At 33.8% G+C, this 27,142-nt stretch overlaps 1 protein-coding gene across 3 annotated transcripts; it reads right to left on the bottom strand.

Annotated features, from left to right (window-relative positions):
• Positions 1-284: 284 nt before the first annotated feature.
• Positions 285-26,854, bottom strand: LOC126969517 (coiled-coil domain-containing protein 6). Of its 3 annotated transcripts, none has more exons than XM_050814992.1 (12): positions 26,816-26,854; positions 26,599-26,693; positions 26,389-26,518; positions 23,988-24,078; positions 23,149-23,298; positions 21,735-21,878; positions 20,043-20,182; positions 14,251-14,328; positions 13,734-13,848; positions 12,392-12,484; positions 10,315-10,440; positions 285-7,393 (listed from the first exon to the last, which is right to left on the bottom strand). In XM_050814992.1, exons 2-12 carry the CDS (start codon positions 26,621-26,623, stop codon positions 7,199-7,201), a joined length of 1,287 nt encoding a protein of 428 aa, XP_050670949.1. In that variant the 5' UTR covers positions 26,624-26,693; positions 26,816-26,854; the 3' UTR covers positions 285-7,198. The 3 variants fall into 3 exon arrangements, with proteins under 3 accessions (XP_050670949.1, XP_050670959.1, XP_050670941.1); XM_050815002.1 differs by having other exon boundaries at positions 26,599-26,660; positions 26,754-26,823; XM_050814984.1 differs by lacking the exon at positions 26,816-26,854 and having other exon boundaries at positions 26,599-26,808.
• Between the last annotated feature and the right edge of the window lie 288 nt (positions 26,855-27,142).

Here is a 27,142-nt window from a genome sequence, read left to right as displayed (position 1 = left end):
GCATTACTATTGTAGCGAACACAAAACAACAGAACTATCATCAACAAATTGATGAAACTATTAAACGTAACGATGAAAACTTCAAAAACGAAGCAATGATAACAATATGAAACGTAAATAATACATAACATTATGAAATGAAACTGCAAACCGTACTGACGCAACAGGACGAGCGCCAGGGGGTGAAAGGGGAACGGGAGGGAGCTTCACGCCCCAGCTAGGTTCAGAGATATTGTGACCATGTAGTACGGATTAAAAATCAGGATACCAAAAACAAACAACCATTAATGCATATAATAATATATTTCTTTAGTAACATGAATTAAAATAAATTGTTTAGTTGAAAATCGCAATTTGATTGAGTCTTATACCTCACCATTTCCAACGCAATCACATCGAATACCAACACAATACAACTAATAACATTATCATAACGTCTGGAAGTGGCCTTGCGATACATATCATATTATCGAAAGTACATCAAACAAATTAAGGCAAAAGCTATCATCTATACATTTTCAAGAGAAAACAGATCACATTCATGGATATTAGTTACTAGATATATGTATTACCGATTATTTATAAATTTAATAAGAAAATAATATTCATAATTCTTCATAATTACAGGATGCTTAGCATTTGACTGCATATAGATATTTTTTATTACTTGAAGTTAAATTAATTCTTATGCGCATGTTATGTCCACACTGTATATAAGTGCCTTGGGCTAAAAATTTTTAGCTTCTTATGGTACCGTTTGTGTTCAATTACAATAATATTATATAGTGACATAAGTTTTCTTTTACCAAATATGTTTTATATCATATATATGTTTGTTACCAATTTGTGTGAAATTTTGTGTGCATATTGGGTAGGTCTAAAAATCGGCCAACATCTATTTTTTATAGTCCGATTTTTTTTTATTTATTTGTATGGCAATACGTTTGCTCGGCCAGCTGGTCAAATATATAAAATACTCGTGTCACGTTATTTTATATATTCCATACTCTATCGCAATAGGTTAACGGCCGTTCCCAATATACTATCTACAGAGAGAGATAAATTACTACCTTCTACTGTCAGTTATTAGCTGTCAATAATCTGAAGCTGTCCCAATATACCCGATAAGTCATTCTTGTCTCCTAATATTGTGACGCGTGAATTGCAATTTCCATACAAACTTCTATCGCTGGTAAGCTATACGTCGTCCCATGGACAGACAGCGTATACAGATAAGGTGAGTTACCGTCGATAAGTTTATTGGGATAGAAAAGTCAACGATAGTTACGATTTTTTTCTCATGTAAGAGATAGACTGAATATTGGGAACGGCCGTAAGTCAAACCTGTAATGATAGATGTAGTATTGTTAAATAAATAAATTTTTGAATAGTTAGTAGTTTATGACGTATGATAAATTATTTCATATCCTATTTTGAATAAAGATATTTGGATATGAATTTACAAAATACTAAATATTTTTTGGATGATAAAAACTTTGTCGACGACTTTCTAAATCGACAGAAGAATAACCTGGCCCAGTTTGATGCAATTTCATTTTTGTCGATCGTGATAAGAAGTACAGAGTTGCCAACAGGGTAGAACCTTCTTTGTAGTGTTTAAAGAACATTACTTTTTGAGCGGTCTGATGTCAGGTAAAAACCATCGAGACGACGAGGTAAGAAGATTCCTTGACCACCGTACAGTACGTAAATATCAAATACTCGCTGCCCGCGATGCATCAAATGTGCGTGAGACGGACGCGTTAAGTTATATAATATAAACATGATTTTACCACTTTATACGTTGGGTACTTATAACAATTGATTTTGAACAAATGTAGCTTTGTAAAGAAAACTGTCGCGACCAGAAAATCAAGACCAGAATTGAAGTGGCTCGAATCACCTTTGGTTAAATGAAAAAAGTACTTTGCAACCGCGGTCTTAGGATCCTTGCGCACTCAATTACTGCGCTGTTCCATGGCCCATACTTCTATACAGATGTGAGGCGTGGACTATTAAATCAGATCTCAGGAAACGTATAGAAGCTTGCGAAATGTGGGTATATAAACGTATGTTGGCCGTTAATTGTACTCATAAGATCACGAATGTGGAAGTTCTGCGCCGCTTCAATCAAAAACGCGAACTCGTGCAAACCATTTAGATGAGGAAAGTCGCATATTTGGGACAAGTGCTTAGGCACGAGAGGTACGAACTCCTACAACTCATCATGATGGAAGATGTTCTCGGAAACAGACGCGTCGGTCACAGAAAAAATTCTTGGCTGCGCAGTATCCGAGAGTGGACAGTAATCGCAAGTGCAGCAGAACAATTTCACCTCACGAAGATCTAAAAGTTTAATTTATGAAGCTGACTGCCAACCAGTGTTGTTATGGATATCTATATCCGTAACCGAAACTATCGGATATCCGAAATAAAAAAATATCCGTAACCGTAACCGAATCCGAAATAAGTTTTGGATAGTTTCGGATAGGGCGGAGTCTAACTATATACTACACTCATACGAATTAACTGTGCACTCCGCCAAAAAAAGATAACCCACAAAAACTGACCAATACCCAACAGCTGACACCTTTACAGGAGTGTAAAAAACAGTTATCAATGATGTTTATTCATATATAACAAATTACGAACGTTAATTTTGACTTTGCATTTAATTAGTTACCTATATATTATATAGGTATTAATTAGGTGGTAGTAGCTGTAAGAAAGAATTACTTGTATGACAGATTGCGAAACCTACAAGGTACAATTAAATCCGAATATAATCTTATTTGTATTTCATTTTACAGTTCCTTAAAAAATTAATATCCGTAACCGAAACTATCGGATAATCCGAAATAATTTAATATCCATAACCGTAACCGAAACCGATATTATATTTTAACAATATCCATATCCATATCCGGATCCGAAATTATATATCCATAACAACACTGCTGCCAACCTAGTCGAATAGGCACGCGAGGAAGAAGCTTTTTAAGGAGAGTGGGTACGACAATAAAATAAAAACTGAAAATTGTAAATGCATACAGCCGACTTCTCATTAGTCCACAGACTCTGTTGAATTAAAGTCAGACTGAATACCGGCCCATATTATTTTACTCAAAACGTGCTTTTTTGTTCAACTATTTCAAGAAGCTAGGAAAATATGGATAAGATGTCATAAAATTTAGGAATGGCGTCTCGATTATTTTTTAAATAAAAATTCTGTACCGATCAAAATATTGCAAAAATTTATAAGCCTTTGGTTTTTCGCCAATATCTCCAAAAACAAAAAAAAAACACTCGATGACTGGACTATATAGCGTGGCGTTACACACGCTATCTAACCTTAATCATAAAAAATAATCAACAAACAATTTTTTAATCACCCTTACGTGGTCGCATAAGACGGGGCGTAGCAGGTGTCAGTGCCTACACTAGCGCGCAATTTTATTTTATAAAAATTATTTATTTAGGTGAATTATGTATTTTATTTTGTAATATTTTTTATAACTAAGGTTAAGCAGTTCTAGCCGAATGTTTATTTAATGGCGCCAGTGTAGCGCCACGCTGTATATGCAATAGAGAGACACACATACACAGAAAAGTGAAAAAAAAAATTGACTCATTAAGGTCTACTAATGTCACATTTATTCGCCTCGGGCACCGAGTATTTGTCATGTGTATAACAATATTTCGCAATTGTTAATGTTAATAAAACACAAGTGTGGACATAGCAAGTAAATCTAAATAATAGTTATATCTTTACCTCCTTATTCATAATAGTCTGCTAACTTAAAGCATTGCTAATTCACACTCTGTCTTCTTCTATTGACCTAAGTGTGAATGAGAAAAAACACTCCTTAGCGGCTGTTTTAAGTTAGCGGACCATTATGAATAAGGGGGTAAATGTACACATACATTGGATATAATATAATGGTGATTAAGTTAATAGTTCATTAAAAGTATTGACCGCGCATCGAATCGCATAATCATTAAAGTTCGGATAATCCGAACCGTAGCAACAATAAAAAGCAATTATAACTATCCGACCGGACCTTTCGGAAATTCGATGTGAGTGTAATGCGTAAATAAAGAGTGCCAAGTGTGAGATTTTTTACCTATGCTATGATGTTTTCCTCTACTGTCACTAGATGGCGCTCTTTCGACGTCCTACAAATTGTAGTTAACTGTCACGCGAATAGGTGGGAATTCTCACACTTTGCACTCAGAACTTAACATCTACCATTAATGTTTTAACATATAATCTATAAATTATCAAAAAGAAAAAGAGATTACCATGAAATATAAATAACGCCATAACCAAAACGTAAGATTTATACCGATTTTGCACGTTCCTCGTGTTAGACGAAGGCATTGCCAACAAAGAATTCAATTCCGTTAGAAATAAAACAAATTTTGGTATTAAACGGATCCACAAATCATTAAATAATCTATAGATCAAAAAACATAATTTCAATAGCTTTATCCTAACCTTAAATCAAAAGACAACCCTCATTATTGCAAATAGTATAGTCGTAATAAATAACAAAGCTTAACAACTAATTATAGCAATACCTAAACAAATGCTGATTAGTGCCGGCCCGCGTAAGCCGAATATTATATTAACTACATATTATACAGGATGTTATCATTAGATGTGACCATACAATTATTCCGTAACTATTACAGATATCAAAAAATTCTGAACTGATATCGAAAGAGCTTTACGTAATCAGTGAAATAACATCAATGACAGCCTGGCGAAACTCATTAAGAAGCGATTCACTTGATGACAGATGACGGCTATAATTTTGTTAAAAACGAAGATAGCCGAAATTCACTACGTTTTGTGCAACTGTTCGCTTTCAAACTTAGCCGGATTACACTTCGTCGCCAATACAATCGCCATACTGTAAATTTTACTACTACTTCAAACTTATGTCAAACCACAGCAAGTTTCATTCTAAACTAAAATAGAATTTTTACTTAGGCAGTCCCGTCTCCAAATACGTAGTATTTACATTCTCTTTGATCAATAACTTTTTAAAAATCAAACCGAGAAGTATCCAAAATGTTGATACAAAACACTCCCATACTTTATAAGGTAATTTTAGCTTAGTACTGATACTAAAGGAACCTGTTTATACCCAACAAAGTGACATCCGTGTTGTGTAATCTAATACTAAATGTATGTGAGTGTTTAATATCAAAATTTTGGATACTTTTTCTTTCTTGTTCGAATTTTAAAAGGTTAAAGATGTCATTTTACTGATTAAGTAACGTTCTTTTGATGAGAGTTAAATTTTTTTTGATATCTGTAATAGTTCCGGAATAATCACCCGGTCACACTTAACGATTACATCCTAGTTACAGGCACAACAGATATTATACACAGATAAGGTAAGCATTCACCATAGCGCTATTCAACACGGATTCAAACGACAAGCCAAGACAAATGTACGCCAAACAGCATTCTAGCCCACTCCAATTGTCTGTACATGGGTTTAGAAGAACTTTTAATTACAGTTCGCGCGCGAGTTGAATCCAGTCGGGGCCTAAAGAGCGGAAACATCTCCCCCATCTTCCCTTACGCCTCACCCCGCGCGCTACAGAACAGTGCTATCGCGCCAGTATTATCGCGTTAACACTAAAGTTACGATATAGATAGATACCCGTGTTATTTTTTATATTGGGTTTCCTTCCAAAAAAAAACTTCGGAAAAAGGAAAAACAAAAATTTGAGATTGTATTATTAGGGTAAAATTATGATAAAATTTTATTTTATTAATTTTTAGTGTCAAATGGTAGCATTACTTAAATTTATCGACACACTCATGATTATGGTCACAGCACTATCGTATTCTTGAACTCTGCATTCAACTCGCGCGTAATCTGTACTCACTCACAGTACACTCAATAAAGTCAATATAGTAAATGAATGGAGAATATCACTTAGTCCGTCAGATCACTTGAAAGGTAAAGCTTAAAGCCAGAAATACACTACGTATTGTGTCAATAAAGTCGAGTAGTTTTGAAATAACATTAAAATGCGTTTCGGCAACATTAAAGTATTTCACACGGCTTGAAAAGCCCACTCTCATGATAGGGAGTGACTGTAATGACGTCATAGCAGTCAGCACAGTGCTCCAAAAATATTTAATATTTAATAGCCTAGCAAAAAAACCTTATATTTCGGAAACTACATGTTGTATCTAAAATACTTTTTACATGTTTGTTTTGTGTTTTATAGTCATAAGTTATCTATGAATTCGATTAATATCTCGTGTCCGGAAGCTATTTTGGTCCTGTATATTACGTCATTTGTCGCGATAGCGCCATCGTGAATGCTCACCTTTTGAGCTGACGATGCTTCTAAACATTAGGGTAACCATTATCTCGTTAGATCAATTACCTCCATATACAATTTATAGTGTTAAAATATCGATAAATCACGCCGACACTCACTCTACCTATGTTAAATGCCAAGGCTAGCGCTGCTCAAAAATATAATATAAAAACTAGAAACAAAGCTAACACAAAGACCGTGCGAAATCTACACGCGGTGAACGCTGTGCACGATATTTGTGCACTCGAACGCAAAGTGCTCACTCATATGACATCATCTCCCGTCCCCTCTAGATACAACTATGGATGTATATAAGTTAAGCTGTGTTAAGTTGGCTACATTCAACCGGTAGGATGTCTTTTATAACAAGTAATATACAATCTGTGCAGCCATTTTTTTATAGATACAATTAGTAAGCAGCGCTTTTATTGTGGGTCAAATGTATTCTAGCCACGAATTTAAAGCACCAGATTATATATATCGGTTAATAAAATATATAAGATTTTAGAGACTGCAATTATTAATTCTATCTAATATTAAGTTAATGCTTGCAGTTGTTTAAATATTATGTATTATTAATAAAAGCCAAGTAAAGTTAATCCAAGTATTAAACTTTTGTCGTTATCTTACCTTTGTCACTACAGAATTACATGACAGGGAGAAGTAATTTTAAACATGGAGTAACTTTTCATTGCGTTTTTTAATAAGACAGATAGAGTGTATCATACAATAAAGAGTGACACCAAAATTGAATTTAAATACAGGCTCGCTTAAAAAAAAAGTTACAGGCGTAGTAGTATTTGACCCTGAATAAACTCTAGTAAACTAGTGTAGCGTTATAGTTTTCTCAGTCCCTGGAGGATGTGTCCATGGGGCTGGCTGGTTGCGTGAGCGGAGGCGAGATGGCGGGCTGCGGTACGGGGGTGGCAGGTGGCGGGGTGGCAGCAGCTGGGAACACCTGCGGCTCCAGGGGCCGCGCCACAGGTGGCAGGATGCCGGGAACGGCCGGCTTCACAAACCGCTCTCCGGCGCGACGAGCTTGCTGTAACATAGTTTCGGTATATAAGTGGGAGTGCCGGCTAGATTATGGCTACCACAAACGCCGTATATCTGCCGTGAGGCAAGTAATATGTGAGCATTATTGTATTTCGATCTGAAGGGCGCCGTAGCTAGTGAAATTACTGATGAGACATAACCAATGGTAGTGCCGCTCAGAATTTATGGGTTTTTACAAGAATCCTGAGCGGTATTGCATAGTAATTGGCAGGGCGGATCAATAACCATCAATTGAACCTCCTGCTCGTCTCGTCCCTTATTGTCATAAAAAAAATCATTCCATCTCTAAGGCTGAGATCTATAGAGCGAACTAATTGCTCATACTTATCTAGAGAGTTAAGTCCAAACAACGAGATACACCGTCACATTTTCCTCATAATGAGCCAGATTATCTCAAATACGCAAAATATAAAATCTACAACAATCTCTATTCCCAATAAAACTGTAACAATAAATTCCCAAAATGTCTCAAATATAAATATAAGTTTTTAATTGTATTATTATTAGATACTATTTAATTTCAATTTACTTGTAACTCTATGTTTTATGAAATAATAATATTACAATAAAATATGAGACGCCTTTTATTTCCTCATAGTGGGTGATGAAAAGGAGATTGTATCGCTCGGGCGCAAAATATAGTTTTGGCTGGGGCGAAGTACTTTTACTACAAGGCAGTGCGCAAGACACATAGTTCGACGGACAGATGGCCGGTGGGGCAGAAAGTTACAGTATAAGGGCAGAAAAGACATACTACCGTAATACTGTAATTGGTGAACCCTGTGTAAAAGTGAGATACCTATCCTTACATTAAAACCTAAGTGTGAGAAAGAGACGGAATAGATGAACCATGAAACTGTTTTGAAACAATTTAGTGTCCATTAGTCTCCCGTCAAATTGATCCGCGTTTAGTTTTAGTGTTTTTATCGTTATTTTTTCTGTGTTTTAACGGATATTAATTTAAAATATAATGGTGTAGTGTTCTGTATTAGATTGTGTTGTTGCATCAATATTTGTCATAGTGATTGTCTAAAAGCAAAATACTACACACATCACTAACACATCTGTAAAACTAACACACATGAACATTTTAAATTTGGTCTCGCCGTAATGAGGAGAGTGTTTGTCTGTTACGTTTATGACATAAACAGTCTATGTGCATATTAATGGATACCATTAGGTATCCCTCTGGCTAAAATCACCAATTTCAACAGCTCTGTTCCCAAAATATTGGGCTTGTCTTTTTTTAAGGAATAGATGTACAACAGTATCCTTTAATGAAGGTGACTCATCGCTGCACTAAATGGTGGGTGTGTATATATATATGTATATGCTTTCTTTGAATATATCCAAGATCATGCAGACATTGAAATAAATATCACGGAAAGAAGACCGTCTCAAAGTTTCGTTGTTAGTTTAAGGTGTCGTCCTTTGTGTGTTCATTGCAAAGTCAAACGTAGCTACTAATTTGGAGCACTATGAAACATAGATATACTGGTAAAACAAAGTACTGGTTCACCGACAGTTTTTAGTTTATAAAGGTCTTTATTTACCATAAGCTTAAAATCTAATACAATGGATGCTGTACATAATCACTTAAAGACAATTATTTTACATAGACTAATTACGTCTTTTTAAAATATTTAGATATAAAACAATATAAACTTAATAAACAAGATAATGAAATAGGTAGGTATTAAAATACAAAAACATCTCGCTGATTTTATGGTCACACAAGTTTTAGATTATGTACCTACTTAAATTATTTTTAAGAAGGTATAACAATATTATTTTGCAATATAAGTATTATTGTGACATAATACTAGCACATTAATCACAATTAAATTGTTCAATACTAATCATGGAGAAAACAATAACGTAGTAATACAGTCATTATCAAAATTATAGCATTGCATCAATGCGTTAAGGTAACGGATTACAATACCTACAGGCTGCGAGCCTGCGACACCAAGCTAGTTGAAACCGGTATTATGTGACGTTATCCATACTCGAGGAAATAGTGATGTGGGAGGCGATATCGATTATACCTGCCAGCGTATCGTAAGTTATTTAAGCGGGTTCTACCATTTGAGGAAATTAAGGGATTCTTGTGAGTCGGATTTTTAAAAAGATAGAATTTCTTAGATATCCTAAATATGAAGTCTTTGATATTAATTGTAATTTTTTCAGGTTAGTTCGAAACACGGTATTATATGAAATTTTAATGGCTTTATTTGTATTGATTGAATTTTATCGTAATTAGTATTGCAAGTGCTGCACCACACGGGAGCAGCATATGTAATGCATGGCCTGACAAGACTGGAATATATACGCATTTTAGTGTTGCAACTTAAATTTGATTTTTCACCGACAAATATCATGTTAAACACGAGTTAATTTGTTTATATGATGTAAATATTGACAAAGATATATAAGGAGCCTTCCATAAACTACATCACACGTTAAGTTGGACGACGGTGGGTCGACGAAGTGTGACAATGGGCGGGGAGGGGCCCCAAATTTTGTACCATCACATTTAAATATTACAATACTAAATCAAAACTTATCTACTAAACTTGCAATACATAATATATTTTTTTTTTATATATTTTTTATATTTTCATGCCTATTTTCATACATATTTTCACGTGTGATTTAATGTTGATTTTATTGAAAAATAATTTAAATGGATATAAAAATAATTTCGGAACACTGCTGTTTTAATATCATACACCTCTAAATGTTGAATTGCTAAATGTGTAACATGTATCTAGGGGGAGTCTCACAAATGTGACCAGCTGTGACAAGGGGGCAAAAATAATGACAAAATAGCAGCGGAGGGACAAGGGCTCCTCAATCTCGAATAAAAAAAAATATGAATAGCAGAAATAAGGAGGTAATAATAACCTGTGCATTGAAATGCAGTCCTGGTGGTCTAGCGGACATGCCCGCAAGTAGTGGGGAGGCGCTCGCAGTCGCGTACGGTGACAGCGGCCGCGACCCACCCGGAGACGAAACACTCCGCGATCTAGCCTGCAGAGTAATAACAGGGTCAACCATCACAATATAATATAATAATAATACTAATATGTCATTTATTTCAGGCATTTAAAACCATTTACAACAAATTGAATAAAATAGAATAATATGTGACAATAAAATTACTATACATGACAGTACTAAAATAACTTAAAACTAAAATATGCCCCAAATGGGGGTTCGTACAAAGTGTAATGTACTGATAAAACTATTTCCGGTTATTGCCACAATGCAACGAAAGCCAGTATCGGAGTATAGGATTCTCCGGGTGCTCACAGCACACACTGATAATTTCGTTTTCGGATTCGCGAATGCGAGACCAAAAAGCCGCAACTCGTGATCTTGCGAAATAATCGGGGACTCTGGCGTCGGCAAACATGCCTGACGCACTTGGGCAGTCTCATCAGAGGGCGGTATGCATTATTATACTGCACTCTGATGCTGCGTCGTGCACTTTTAGTGCAGTTGCCCCAAATCTGACACGTGTAGAAGCATTAACATTATGCTATAAACAGTGCCAGCTCCACCTCAGGACTGCACCGTGCAAAAAAATATATCGACTGCAATGACGTTCACAAGTGTTTTACATTGCTGCTTATTAACCAAGAATATTTTAAACAACTGGACTAAATGCGGCAATGCATAGATATTTATATATATTATAGATAGTTTGTGGCATGTTCCATATTATTAAGGCTTTGTTTTCATACGACTTGATTTGTCTATATGTATAGAACGTCATTGATCGACTGTGATACTTCCTATCTAGGATTTTATAAAGGTTTCACTTCTATTATAATATATAATCTATTATTCTATTATAATATAATACAATTTTATACATTCCTTCTTCAAAAAGCACCTTTTATACACTTACTTTTTTTTGTGGGTTTGCTCAGTTCGTTTGAACACTCGTTCGGGTGTATGGTTATGGTTTGTAAAGCGGCTATAGTACCTACACTTCAGTGCAGCCCTGTTTCACTGCGACCAATGTGATCTATTATGATAGCCATTGTTTATCAATCAAGCTGAGCAATACTCAGTGCTAAGATTGATTCTTTTCATGAATCTTATAATATCTTTTGCAGTGAGCTGACGTATTTCAAATGGTTGAATAATTGGACTTCCCAAAGATATGTTACCTTTACACAATTAAAAAATCACATTTGGAAAGAGAGATATTCACTGGATTGTAAGTAATGACCGCCGTCCACAATGTTTTGCAACACAAGAGGGACCACAGGAGCGTTACAGGCCGTTTAAATAGTTGTACGCGCTTTTTTTTAAGGTATCCATGTCGTATTGTTCTGTAGACGCAAGACCACACAAGAAAAGTCATGCCATAATTTGGTAGTACGTGATAGAAAATTTCCTTGAAAAACGCACTGTAGCTGATCGTCACACATTCTTCACCATCTACTTCAGAAAACACACGACAAAAAAATAATTTTCGGGATAATGTACTTAGTCTGGTATGGTATGGAATAATCGGGCTTATTCCGCAACTCGATTGTGCGCCTATTTTGCGTGAGTGGGAATATATTTGTTATATCTGCCACCCCAACTCTTTCAGAAACCTTAGCGACCTCTTCTCTGTCGTAAAAACTTCCGGGAGTGTGTTTGCGGTGCCAAGATGTTGAGCCCGGTAAGTTGCTACATTGTCCAAATGGAGAAGTACATTTTTATGACATTAAACGACGAGACGAGCAGGACGTTCAGCTGATGGAAATTGATATGCCCAGCCCATTCCACTGCCACCATGCATGCCCAGCACAGGGGGCTGTCAGTTATGCCTATATGAATTAGATGTTTATTATATGACCATTTAGGGCCTCAGCTTAATAAGGCGATTTGCCATATTGACATCAATGTTGGGAGTGTCTCCCGTGCTTGTTACAGTCCTCTAATATTAACCATAGATTATTGTGTTGGATAATGTACTTACATTGAGGGCTTCATTGAACTGTCTCTCTTCTTCCATCTCCAAAGACGACTCACTTTCAGAGAGATGTCTACACAGCGCTTCACGACGCTCCACCTATTTAAGTTATAAAACATTACTACATATTTTCATATCTAACTGCTAAATTGCACCGGCAACTTATTCATACAAATAATTAATCAAACAAATTTTGCCGGTGTTAAGTTCGAGACCTGCCGATGTCAACAAAGGCACTACCAACACACCGCAAATCAAGACCACTCTGAGAAAGAAAACACCGCGCAAGACTCTGAGAAAAAAAAATGGCGCAAGGCTCTGTGAAAAAAAAAACGGCACACTCTTCCAAATGTATTATTTTATAAAGAAAATAGTTAAGACAGCTCAAACTTCGACAGACAATAAAAATCATACAAACAAAATTTGTAACCAAAATTTATGAACGATGCGTGACTCGAATCCGCGACAATTCAGGTTCCGTCCGTGCGCTCTTTCCGACTTTTTGGTTACAAATATAATTTGTATAATTAATCCCAGAAGTGAAGGTTCTCACTTTCAATTACTTTAAAATAACAAATTGTTTAAATAAAAACCATGATGAGATATCACAAAATAGGCGCCAAGCAATAAGTACAAATATTTAAAAAGTACTGAACGTTTATTTTTTTTAAATTAAGCTATTGCATAGCTTCTATCGCGGGCCTTGAGCGTGGAGACCGAATCCAGAAATTCCGTAACGAAAATAACCTAACACTTACTTACTAGATCTATATAGATATTTCGCCACGGTTATTGCAGTTGCCGTGGAACAGCGGTTATCACGTATGCTTTTTGTGCAGAAGGTCTCAGGTTCGAGCCTACGAGGTGGGGTACGTCTTGTTTTTTTTAATTTCTTTATTTTTTTTATCACGTTTTTTAATTTTTATTATTATGACAAGCATTTTTATTTAGTTACACCTGTCCCGTTGTCTGTTTGTAATCAAATCTTGCAAGTTAAATTTTACTCACTTCCCGTTTGCTTTTTTTTTAAATTAATATTATCAAAAAAAAATACTGCATAAATAAAATAAATAAATGATTATAATTGCATAAGTTGATAAAAAATGCTATGCAATAGCTTTACCGCGGCAGTCCCCGAGTGCCACTCGTTTTTTTTTTCGTTATCGTACGTTAGCTTCCGCCAACGAACCCTCAATCAATCACTTGTACTGTTAGCATAGCTTATTTTTGTGAGAACACTTGCATATTTTTAGCAACTAGATGTCGAGGCACGCATTTAGCGGCAAAACATTCGAGTTGTATTGATTGAGTGTTATGATAGATCTATAAAATATTCAAAAATACAAACCTCCTGTTGTAGCTTCCGATGTAGACGGATGTTTTCCTCTCTAATATGTTTCTCTTCTAATACAAAACGCTGCATTTTTTCTTTATTCTCGTTCTGAGACACAGCCAATTGGTTCCTAAAGAAAGAAGTGGATTTTTATGTCTTGATGCTTTTTAAATATCAATTTTATCTTATGTACTTTTATTTTGTTTTCAAAATAATCTGATACAATATTTTCATGTACTTATCTCCTATATATTGCAGATATCTGCATGTTTCACTTATTTTTTGTGGTTGTATTCTGCAACTCTGATTTTATTTCATTACACTTATATATTATATATACAGCTTATATATTATAGTATATATTTAACAATTCAAATAAGTAGCAAAGAGTAAGTACACATTTCTCAAATTTTACATTTTTGCGATGTGATAAGTGTCTGGTTTAACCAAAACGGAAATTTATTATAAAAAAAAATACTTTCTGCCCATATGTATCATTCTTAAGTCATAAAATAAAAATCTTTAGGCTTACCTTAATTTAACAACTTCAGATCGCAGAGTTTGAATATGATTACTTAAATTAGATGCAGTGTCACCATTGCTTATATCCCTGTAAAGTGATAACCATCATCTTTATGTGTAAGTGCTTAATTATATTATCAAAATTTAAACTAAACATTACAAAATGGAAAATAATGTATACTTATATACAAAGAAAATGAATGATGGAGAACCAAAATATTTAAAAGCTTGTGTAAAAATATTTAAGCATTTGAATTCTAGTGAAGGAATAACCAATATAACAATGATAAATCTTTATCTTATGAGGAATTGACCTAATGATAAAATTTTGTCTGGTTTGGGCGCACCCCAGTATTAACTCGAACTGTACAATGCATGCAATGCAATTTGGTAGCACTCCAGTACTCTTTGAAGTCTCGTGGTTGTTGTTGGGTAGACTAGGTGATTTATTGTGTGTGTCTCCTACTGGATTTATCACATGTTTGGCAGATCTGTTTGTCGTGATTCCTACCGCTGAATTCTAACATCACTTAGTACAAACTAAAATACTCCCTCACCATATAATATATGGATGAAGGCATTCCTCCACAGTATAGATTTCCAAGAAAACAGCATGTTGCCTTCAGTATTCTAGTTTATACATTGAAAAAAGCGGGTACATTCACCCAATGGGACAACTACACTCATTTGAGTCTAGTCTAAGATCCCGCTATACAACGACCTTCACCGAGATGCTTATTTAATGAGACGTATTTTTTATGTTATTAAATATGCCAATAAATATATCCTATATGGGTTGCCTAACAAATTTCAGTCCAGAGTATTTTTAATTAATAATTTAAAAAAAAATTTTTTTAAACATTGCACCGGTGTGATTATTAAATAAATTTGATACCAATCGAAAGTTTGAAGCCCATAGAATATGCAAACGTTAGGTTGCCTATTTTTTTCCGGTCACAACCACGGGTTGCCAGGTGTAAACAGGTAAATCTATACTAGCATTTTGCAACGGTCTGATTATTGAATCAAACTTAGATAAAATGAAAGATTATTTCATAAGGAACACGGTGGTATAGGGTTGCCTGCGAAAAATCAGTCCCGAATTACGGTTGTCGAATTTTAAATAATAAAATATCGCTGCGAGTGAATGTGTGTGAGAGAGAGGTCCCAGACCAACCATCCCATGCGGTAGAAAAGGACGCAGCGTAGTAGCTGTTTAAAGTCCGCCCATTTAAAGAAGGAGAGTGCGCATGCTATTTGTGCTTGGAAATGAAAAGGATAGCGATAGACGCGTATATGCTGTGCATTATTTTGGAGTAGATTGTCGCCATAGATACAAGTGAAAAAACGTGCTGCTATTTATTGTTGGAAAAAATGGCCAAAAAGTGTTTTTTGTGTGATTCGGATGACGGAATAATTGATTTTGATGATGAAACTTTTGAAAACTGTGCATTATAGTTAGCTTTTCGTAAAAAAAAAAATTAAATACAATTTTGTTGAGCTACCCAGTGCGTCACTCCAATTTGTAGGTTATCATACCACGTGCTACAAAAAAGTGACTGTTTTGAATAAAAAATATAACGAAGAATTTCTTAAATTTATCGCGGAATATACAGTAAGTACATAATAATTGAATCTTTAAAATTATCTAAGCTAATTCTATATTTTTGTCATGTTGAAGTAATTGCTAGTAAAACTCACTTATGGTTTTGTTAATTTTCGACACATATTTTTTTTGTAATTTACTTAAAAAACGGTAGTTGAAAATTGAACAAGAAAATGTTCTGATTTCCTTTTTTTTTTGGAATAATTAAATGAGGATGTTTTAAATCAACTATTCTTATCAAAAAATTTTTAAAATTTATAATCAAACATTTTCATTTAATCGCAAAAATTGTTTTTTTTTTAGGAGCATACCGATGTATCTACTACTGAAGAAGAACCACAACAGTTGAATCCTAGTGTCGATTCCTGTGCTACAGTTGCTGAGGATGAAACGAGTAATGTTGAAGACCTGCCTCAAACTTCTGGGGGCTTTGACAAGGTAATAAAAAATTATTATTTTTTTAAGCTTTTTTAAAAAAGTGACATGAAAATCTATTAATTGAACTTGTATTTTCATTTATATTTGTTTTCTTCCATTTTTACTCAAAGAATGATTTAAATTCTTTTAGGAGCAGTCAACATCAACAGCATCGACATCAACGACATCAACAGCATCGACATCAACAGCAACGACATCAAGGACAATTATTTGTCTTTTTTGCGTTAAACCAGCCCAATTATGCCAGATGGTCCTTGTTATATTTGAGCAATTTAATCAATTTGTATACTAATAATTCATCTTTGGTGGCTGAATTTCGTCGAGGTGCCTTTGGAATTAGACGAACTGCAGCGAATTTCGCTCGATCACCGGTTGACTTGACGCTAGAGCAAACCATCAATGGTTGATAACCTTGCTGCAGATTCAATATCTGCACGTCAAAGATGGGCACTCAGTCATAGCATGAGGACGAAGATATTAACATCTATCAAACAAAAAATCGGATTAACGAAAAAGGATGATACTTCGCACTCATTGCAACGAAGTAAAATTAAGAAAGACAAGAAAAATCTTCAGAGTATCATTGAAGCAATAAAATGTACGATGAATCCATTTGATGACACTATTGACAAAGATACATTATTCAACATTTCAACCGGTAAAGCTGCATCGAAAGAAGTTACTGATTTTCTGCTGAACGTAAAAACAGCAGGCTCTCAACAAAAATTAAATTTTATCTCGGAATGCTCTTCAACTCCCGGAAGATTCGATAAACCAATAAAACGAAACAAAATCTGCAATTTTGCTTCTCAATGTATGACTAAAGTCTTGAGTACCAAATACAAGAACAAGAAAGTATTGTTGAAAATGGAACGAGATGTATTTGGGCGACTTTTGGCAATAAGTCTAAACAAAAAAATTAATCTCGAATTTTGCCTAACTTTTCCACTAGCACCATTGCCCCCTGCTCTTTTTGCATGTACTGGAGAGATGTTAAAAACTTCAAAATCAACGTTAGCAAAGGTTTTGAAATCCAAAACTAAAATTGTTGAGCCAACTCATATCAACGTTGAAATAATAGATGGTTTTTATTACTTGCATATAATCGGAGCTGCTATAGCTCAAACTTTTGATAAAATTGCCGAGTCCATACTCATAAAAATATGTTCAACAAACGCGACAGAAATACATTTAATTTTTTATCGCTACTTATCACCGTCAATCAAAGATTCCGAACGTGAAAGCAGAAAAGAATTCGATATTCCGTACAAAATTTCAGGACCTCAGTAAACTAGACCAAAAAATTTTTTGCAAAGCCTTAAAAATTATCGCTTTAAAGAGGCTCTGGTGCAGTTTCTGGCTGATTATTGGCAAAACGACAATTTGGTAACGATAATCCAAAACAAAAAAAAAATTTTTAACCGTCGACCATCACTGTTACTCTTATCAAGTTCAAGAAAATTCCGTAAAAAAAACTGAAGAAACTAATTATGAATGTCATCACGAAGAGGCAGATACAAGGACTATTTTTCATGCTTCTAAAGCGGAACCAGGCTCAAGAGTTTTAATTAAAGCCTCTGATACTGACGTTTTGATTATTTTGTTAGGAAATATGCACAAACTTATCGGATCAGAAATTTGGCTTGCCAGTTCAGCTACAAAAAAGAGTAATAATCAAACTGTTGATTGTATTAATTGCACCGATTTAGCGTTGGAGTTAGGAATTACATTATGCCAAAGTCTTCCAGCATTCCATGCATTTACAGGTTGCGATTACACGGCAGCATTTTACAACAAATGGAAAGTAAAACCTTTTCAGAATGAAAAATAAAAAAATTTCAAACAGTTTTTGCGTCATTAACAGATGCTGCTGATATTTTCATTGGTGAATAAATGAAGACTGATCAAGAATTTACGTCTAGTATGTATGGTATCAGGAACTGTACCAGTGTGAATGATGCGAGACATCGCATTTTTTTGAAGAATTACTCTGCAAAAGAAGACAGCGAGCACTTTTTAAAAAAAATAAAAGGCTTCGACTCCAACTCCATACCACCATGCTGGATATCATTAACTCAGAAAATTTTACGAACTATTTTCGTAAATTCCATGTGGCTTAATGCAACGGATCCAATATGCGTGAAACTTCAGCCTGAGAACTGCGGTTGGTTCTTAGATGAATATTTAAAACCAGTAGGATTCATTGGGGATCATACACCTTTAAAAATAGAAGACAGTGTCGAAAAAACTGAAACGGAGAGTGATGACGAAGAAGATTCAGAAGTTGGAGATCACAGTTATATGTCCGATGACCCGGATCCTAAATAATTTTAAAAAAAATTGTATTTTAAATTTTTTTCAATAAACAGAAGTATTCTTTTAATTGTTGTTTTTTATTTCGGCTCCCAATAATAAAGATAAAATTTGCCAGATAAGTAATATATATGTTTTACTCTAACCGTCTTTTTTACTAAAGATGTGTATATACTTTAGTGTCACATAAACAATAAACATAGATAAATAATTAATTGATTAAATAATAAAAAATTAAATAACTATTTCTGTATATTAATAATTAACTACTCCAAAATAATGCACAGCATATACGCGTCTATCGCTATCCTTTACATTTCCAAGCACAAATAGCATGCGCACTCTCCTTCTTTAAATGGGCGGACTTTAAACAGCTACTACGCTGCGTCCTTTTCTACCGCATGGGATGGTTGGTCTGGGACGTCTCTCTCACACACATTCACTCGCAGCGATATTTTATTATTTAAAATTCGACAACCGTAATTCGGGACTGATTTTTCGCAGGCAACCCTATACCACCGTGTTCCTTATGAAATAATCTTTCATTTTATCTAAGTTTGATTCAATAATCAGACCGTTGCAAAATGCTAGTATAGATTTACCTGTTTACACCTGGCAACCCGTGGTTGTGACCGGAAAAAAATAGGCAACCTAACGTTTGCATATTCTATGGGCTTCAAACTTTCGATTAGTATCAAATTTGTTTAATAATCACACTGGTGCAATGTTTAAAAAAATTTTTTTTTAAATTATTAATTAAAAATACTCTGGACTGAAATTTGTTAGGCAACCCATATAGGATATATTTATTGGCATATTTAATAACATAAAAAAATACGTCTCATTAAATAAGCATCTCGGTGAAGGTCGTTGTATAGCGGGATCCTATACTAGTCCTGGTGTTGCAAAAGTCTAGGTGTCATAATCACTTATACTCAGGTTATCTATTAACTGAAAACCTAGTATAAAAATACTGTGGAATAAAATGGCATAATACCCATGGGACCCAGTGCTCTGTGAACGGCTGGATCACTTGGCGTTGTGTAGAGATGTTGCTTTATTGTGTGTCTTCTACCGCATTTATCACGGGGAGTGTTCCGAAGAGCTGTTAACCTGATTCCTGCCGCCGAATTCCACCTTCGCACGACACGCCACAAGTTAGGATATCATCCCCACCATCTGGATGTGTGGCGGTCCTCCACAGTGCGGTTTACAATGAGCTTTCTTCCACGTACTACTAAGCTGTGGAATGAACTTTCTTGTGCGGTGTTTCCGGAACGATACGACATGGGTACCTTCAAAAAAAGCGCGTACACCTTCCTTAAAGGCCGGCAACGCTCCTGTGATTCCTCTGGTGTTGCAAGAGATTGTGGGCGGCGGTGATCACTTAACAACAGGTGACCCGTACGCTAGTTTGTCCTCCTATTCCATAAAAAAAAAAATACCTAGGACTGGCAGGATCCGACACGGGCTGATCAAGTCTAATTTGCAAAGAGCGTTTCTCAGCTTCAAGCTTATCCATTCTTTTCCACAGCCTATTCACTAATGCTTCTTGTTCCTGCTCCAATGTGTTCTCCAGTTCAACCTTGAAACATTCAAACATTATTTATATTAAAGTTGTTAACATTATTTATTTGGATATGCAATAACACAAGAGTGTAAATTAGTCTCACAAGCAACACAATTTTTATTTAAAGTTTTAAGGGAACAAATAATATGGTAGTGTGGATAATTTTTTAGGTATATTAGAAGAATCAATTATCTAGTACATAATGATTAAGAGATAATATTTAATGCTTACATTAGCCATGTAAATGGCTAACCAACGGGCAAAAACCTTAGTAAATACAAGGTCGCTCCAGGAAGTCTGTGAACACCCCAGGAGTGTTCTGAACTTCTGGAAGGAGCTGGGCTGGTTGGAATGACTGGCCATCACTGCACGCAAAACAGACCCAACTAAGCTGTCTAATTGCGGAAACAGGAGCCCTTTACCAATTACCAATGGCTAATGCCATGTAAATTTATTTTCAGTTACTTACTCAGTTGTAAAATAAATAAACAACAAATACATACAAACTTAGATGGTATTCTATATGTAAAAAATATTCTAAATGGTGGTAAGCAACCACATTAATGTCCATTGCGTGGTTTAGGAGTCATTGGATATACATAAAGCCAGTGGAAAGCAACTTTTTTTAATTGCTATATTAACCCTTCGCAATCTGATCGGTCTTAGCTTCAACTGTTGATTGCCGAGCAATTTAGTTGTGCGAATTCTACGCGCGCAAAATAATATTTAGGACAATTCCAGTGATGTACCTGAAGCTATCGAAACAAGCTATAAGACCATGCATAAATTATTCATATTGTGTTTTATAGTATTTTACACACACAACACAAAGTTGAAAAAACTGTTATATTTTTGAGATGAAAACAATTGGTTTTATTTATTATTGTTTATATTTTCTTCCTAAACATAACTAAAATATACAAATGTTCATAGTAACATTATATGTATTATTAGTACCTATAGAAGCTAAAAATGTGTTCCATAATAAACTGAAAACATTTAAATAAAACACTTTTAAAGGATCAATGCGTGTAGTTGTAACGGTTTTACATTAGATGTTTGCATTAAAGTTACTTTTTTATTTTAGTTAACCCGACGTTCCAAGAAAACGAGATCTGGAAAGGTGTAACACTCGTGTTAATCAAAAGAAAATACTAAACTGAAAACATTTCTTTTAATGTATATTTTAATGAACAATACTATTTATTATCCACATAAAGTCCTTGTAACTGTCCAGCTGTGAAGCTTATCAACAATCGTTTATTGAATATTACTGCTGATAGATACATATTCAAACAGATTACAAAAAATTAAGTTGTAGACCTCTTAATTAAATCCTATTTGAAATAGTAACTCATAATGTAATATTAGTATTGCATCTAACTGTTGTGAGCCTTCTCGAGTGTAAATTCAGCTAAGATTTATCATCAATCAATTTGACACATGTTTTGCCTCTACACGAGGCATCCTCAGGAGATGTTGACTCGCCAAAATTCTTCATCATCATTCAGTATCATGCCGAATAATGCCTAATTCAATAAATTATTATTAAACTCAAAATATGTACCTTTTCTCTCCGAAGTCTTTCTAAATTGGTTTGCTTGGCAAGTGTTTCTGCTTCAAGTTTTTCAATTTTCCTCATTAGTTTGTTTACAAGGCATTCTTGTTCTTGCTCTAATGTTTGTTCCAACCTACACTTTTCTTGACGTAACTAAAAATAACAAACAAATTATTATATCGTTTCAGTTGCGTATCAGAATAGAGAAATATTACTGTATTTTGTTGGGAAAGAATGTATTATCTAAATAAATAAAATTCTCATGTGTTTGTTATCAAACTCCTCCAAAACAATATATACATTTATGTTGCAATACAATGTTTCCTGGGTCAGCTAGTATTACCAAAAACTAAAGCAACCAAATTTTACTTTACTTATAGTTATACTTAATAATTCATGACATTTCAACTACTTAAATAAGTTATCTTACACACTTTGTATAAAAGAGAAATTTTATTTATATATTACTAGCTGACCCCACAAGACGGTGTAGTGTAGATAATAAAAAAAATACTGTTTTATAGGAATTTGCCAATAATATTTCAAAACAGCAAGAATTGTATTGTAAAAAATGCTCCCTGTGGTTATAATAAAATTGTTTCACAGCGGAACTGTCAAACCGTGTGTCACTAAATTCTCTCATAGTAAATATGTCCATACAAAAAAAATATTGAAAATAAAAAAAATTTTTGGGTCCCAAATCGAAATAAAAACTATCCTATCTCTCAAGTTTTACCAAACTGCACTCGATGAAGTAATCCCCATTAAAATCCGTTCATTAGTTTAGGAGTCCATCGCGGACAAACAATGTGTCACGTAATTTATATATATTAAGATAAAATATCAAATAATTAATATTGCCTTAAGTCAAAACTAAATATATATTCTATTTAAAAGCAATAATCATAACGAGAAAATGAGTTCTCAAATAAAGCAAGTTGAAATCTTCATATATATAATTCTTGTGTGCGTGTGTATGTCACTGAACTCCTCCTAGACGGCTGGACCGATTCTAATGAAACTTTCTGTGTGTATTCAGGTGGATTCGAGAATGGTTTAGATTCACAATTGAACTACCTCCTAAACGGCTGGACCGATTTTGATGATATTTTTGTGTGTTCCAGTGAATTTGAGATTGGTGTGTGTCTTCAGGTGGATTCGAAAATGGTTTAGATTCACAATTAAACTACCTCCTAAACGGCTGGACTGATTTTTATGACTTTTTTGTTTGTTTCAGTGAATTTGAGATTGGTTTAGATTCTCAATTCCGCCCATATAATATAATTCTCCTGCTCATGTGTATGTTAGTGAACTGCTCCTAACGGCTGGACCGATTTTTCAAATTTAAAACATGTGTACAGGACAATGTCTGTCGGGTCCACTAGTAGTTAAATAAATTGAAAGCATACAAAATTGTACATACTTGATTCAGTTTTCTAGACAGATCATTGGTTAAGCATTCTTCTTCCCTTTCATAGTGGTGAGCTAGTGTTTCTTTCTCTTTCTTCAAAGCCTGTATTTTCTTCAACAATGTGTTAGAAATATACTCTTCTTCTTGCTCTGCTTTTGCTTGCTACCAAATAAAAAAAATTAAGATACTCTGTAAACTAAGGAAAGATTATATTATGTATATTGGTATACTATCATAGTTTAATAATATGTATTAATTTTAAATATTCTATAGAAATTTACTAATGTAGTAATTGAACACGGAAAATGTAGTATTTTATTTGTGTAGGTTTTTGTAACTGGTAAAAAGAATAGCAAAATTTAAATAGCCATGTAAATTATAAAGTCAGTTTGAATAAAGAAACATGCTCATAGTTAAATAATTTTTAGTTGCAAAGAGTTCAATTATATAAGTAAATATACAAGAATTATGTCATAAAATGTATGATTTGTGGTGTTTTTACATTTTATTCAAATATAAGATTTTATCATCCCTTCTAAAAATCATATGGAAAGTTTGGATAGATATGCAATCTTCCAAACTTTCCATATAATGTATACAATATTATATATATATACTATTTGGATAATGGACATGAAGCTTTTAAACACAAGACAAATTATGCTAAAATAACATAAATCTCTTATATTTATAATTAAAGAAACAAACTGATTAAAGATAAATACTTTATTAGGGAAAATAAGTTGTTCTATATCAAATGGAAATAATTTAATGAGTGTTTAAGTTTAAAATGGAACTTACGTACATTTACATATATAAGAGAAATATTGATAAATAGAAATTATACTAACAATTGACACTGAAGCCTGTCTCAATGCTCGATTTTCTTCTCGCAGTGCTTTTACTCTGAGCTTGTATGTATCTAGTTCTACCTTGAGCACTCTAAAAATGACATCGTTATATTAGTATAGAACACATTTTGCTTACATATACAAACTAATGTTAATGATATTGTTTTTTTTTTATATATATGAGAGGGGGCAAACGGGCAAGAGGCTCACGGGATTGGGAGAGGTGAGGTAACCGCCCATGGGCATCCCGCAACAACAGGTGTGTCAAGAAATGTGTTGCCGGCCTTTAAGGTGGGCATATGTTTTTTTCTGAAGGTCCCAAGTTGTATCTGTTCGAGAAGACCGCTGCAGGTAGTTATGAAAGGTAAGATGAATCGGCCAGGGAGGATATCTGTGTCTCGGTTAAAAAGAGGGCTTCGCCGTCTCCAGGTGAAAGTGGACGGCATTTAAATTGATTATTAATGATATAAGTAGTTATATCAAACACACTCTGGTTATGTCATCTGAAGAGGTCTAACTAGTATCTATTTAAACTATTTAATTAATAAATAGTAATGATCAATAAATAGGTAGATATTTACCCCCATATTCATAATGGTCTGCTAACTTAAAACAGCGGCTAAGGAATGTTTTTTCTCATTCTGACTTAGGTCAATAGAAGAAGACAGAGTGAGAATTAGCAAAGCTTTAAGTTAGCAGACTATTATAAATAAGGGGGTTAATAAGAAACCACTAAAAACCAACAAAAGAACAATAATTAATTGTCAATAAATAATCTATACATATTAATTTTTTGTAGTTTTGAACCATACCATGAAACATATTCCATAAATTTGGTTTAACAAAAGTAAGAAGAATGAATTAAACAGGCTATCTTCTTGATATGCTTTTCAATGTGATAAAAAGTATTGCTTGTTACAAATGAAAAATTAAAAAATAGCACTGTGCAATTTTATAATGTGAGGAAAGTTTAAAATCAATTCCAACTTTACTTATCAACATTATCACCATATTGGGAAGACACATTTGTTTCTACCTAATATAATATTCCTGACATGGATAAATCTTTCCATCATTTATGGTTCCTATATGTATGATGAGTCCATGGTCATATCTAATTACTTACTTTAATATGTCATTTCATATTGAAGAGGGCTATTCGCGCTATTTATAACCTAGATCCTAAAGAATCATTGAGAGCAAAATTTAAAGAAATTAACATCTTGACTGTTGCTTCTCAATATATTCTTGATAATGTAATGTATGTTCATAGGCACATAAGTGAATTTGCCAGAAACTGTCATAACCATAATGTTAACACCAGGAACAGACATAAACTTATGATGCCTACCACTCGGCTAAGTCGAGTTAGTAAGTGTTTTGTGGGGCGATGTATATGCTTTTACAACAAGATCCCAGAAAATGTTCAAAACAAAAGTATGACATTATTCAAAAGAATTGTTAAAAAATGTTTGTGTGGTAAAGGTTACTATAACATAAATGACTTTCTTAATAATAAGTTTTTAAATAACGGCTTTTAAATAATAAGTTCAATTGTACAATATTACTTAGTAAACATATTTATTTGATGAAAAAAAAGCCCGCTGAGTTTGTTGTGCCCAGTCTTCTCAAGTCCGAGGCATTCATTTTGGAATAGGTGGTAGTTTTTGACTTTCAATAAGTGATGTCACATCCTATTTTGAATAAAAATATTTAAATTTGAATTTGAAATTATGATTCAGTTTATATTGTGACCATACAATAACACATAGTTTTATGTGTCAAAGTAAAAATAATTTTTACCAAAAATTAATACAAAAATATTGTAAAAAAGTTTAATTGTTTTATAATTTAATAGTTGGATAGACTTATATTATTAAAAATAATTTATACATAATATAAATTATATGATTGTGACAAACATAAACAGTGATAAACATCTTTTATTTAATAGAAAGATATGATATTGCTTGTTGCACAGCATAATACTATACCGACAGATAAATGCATTTATCATTATCATCTGTTATATGCATTTATCTGTTAATTATAAAAAATAATAGTGTTAGCAATCTGTACAAACAGATGGCAGACTAAAGAAATAAAGGAGTCCCTTTTCAGATATGTGAATAACATATCTGCTTCTTTGTAATATATATTATCAGTTAATGTTATTGAATTATTTATAAGTCTGAGTGGTGATATAATTATTTAAAAAATAAACATCTAGGCAGATGGAAGGTGACACTTGGATATTTCGAAATATTTCAGAACATTTCGGCTTGCTATGGCCAGTTAAGGAATCTTAAAACCTTCAACCATAAAATCAAGCTTAGTTTATGAAACTTTCAGTTATAACAACTTTCTTATATAGATTGTTATCAATGTGTTACACACTGACCTATTTTGCTGTTGCAATGAGTCAATCCTTTTTTGCAACTGATCTCGTGAAACTGTACTGGGAGGCAACATAGCTCCTCCATCTAAGGAGCTTGAATCACTCTCTGAAGCAGAATCGCCCATTTTGGTTCCTACAAAAAATTTACTTTAGAAACTAAAATCTTTACACGTAATAAATTACTTGACTTATGTAGGTATCTACTAGAATTACCTGGTGAAATTACAGTATCATCCATTTGTATTTTTTTCCAAAATAATATCCCACACAGCAGGCTGTAAGCGAAGCCGAATACCAATTACTAATGCCTAAAAATTAATATAATTATTACTGTTTTTTTAGAAATAATATGAAGCCCGATTATTTACCGACAAAAAAAATTTCAATTTTCAAACAACTCAACTTGACAAAATTGTAGCAGAAAACTTACAGATTTTCTTCCATTACAAAAAAGCAAAGAGTAGGTATGTCCGAAGAAAACACTAAGATGCACAGATTAAATATTATTTTCTAACGATAGCACTACTCGTAATTGACATTTTAGAGCGCTATCTGAGCAAGGAATATAATATTATTTAGTTTATCGAGGACTGCGATGTTGTTTTCACACACAGTATTTTAAACTCTCATCTCCATAAATTCTACCTACCAACCTTACAAAGAAAGAGCTGTTGATCCCTTTTAATTTAGGGCTTAGGCCAATGACGCTCTATACATATGGACATATCATTCGGAGTCTGATAACGGAACGAAAAAA

This window comes from Leptidea sinapis, chromosome 1 (assembly GCF_905404315.1).
Source record: "Leptidea sinapis chromosome 1, ilLepSina1.1, whole genome shotgun sequence".
NCBI classification, from domain to species: Eukaryota; Metazoa; Arthropoda; class Insecta; order Lepidoptera; family Pieridae; genus Leptidea; species Leptidea sinapis.
This window is presented reverse-complemented; position numbering and strand designations above follow the sequence as displayed.

What these genes read in the sequence shown, in the direction of transcription:
- LOC126969517 (XM_050814992.1), bottom strand. Translation starts at nt 26,623, where the DNA reads ATGGATGATACTGTAATTTCACCAG. An exon ending in AAAGACTTCGGAGAGAAAAG is followed by an intron (nt 20,183 to 21,734) that starts GTACATATTTTG and finishes GAATGTTTCAAG; the next exon opens with GTTGAACTGGAGAACACATT. An exon ending in GACTGCATTTCAATGCACAG is followed by an intron (nt 7,394 to 10,314) that starts GTTATTATTACC and finishes ACTATGTTACAG; the next exon opens with CAAGCTCGTCGCGCCGGAGA.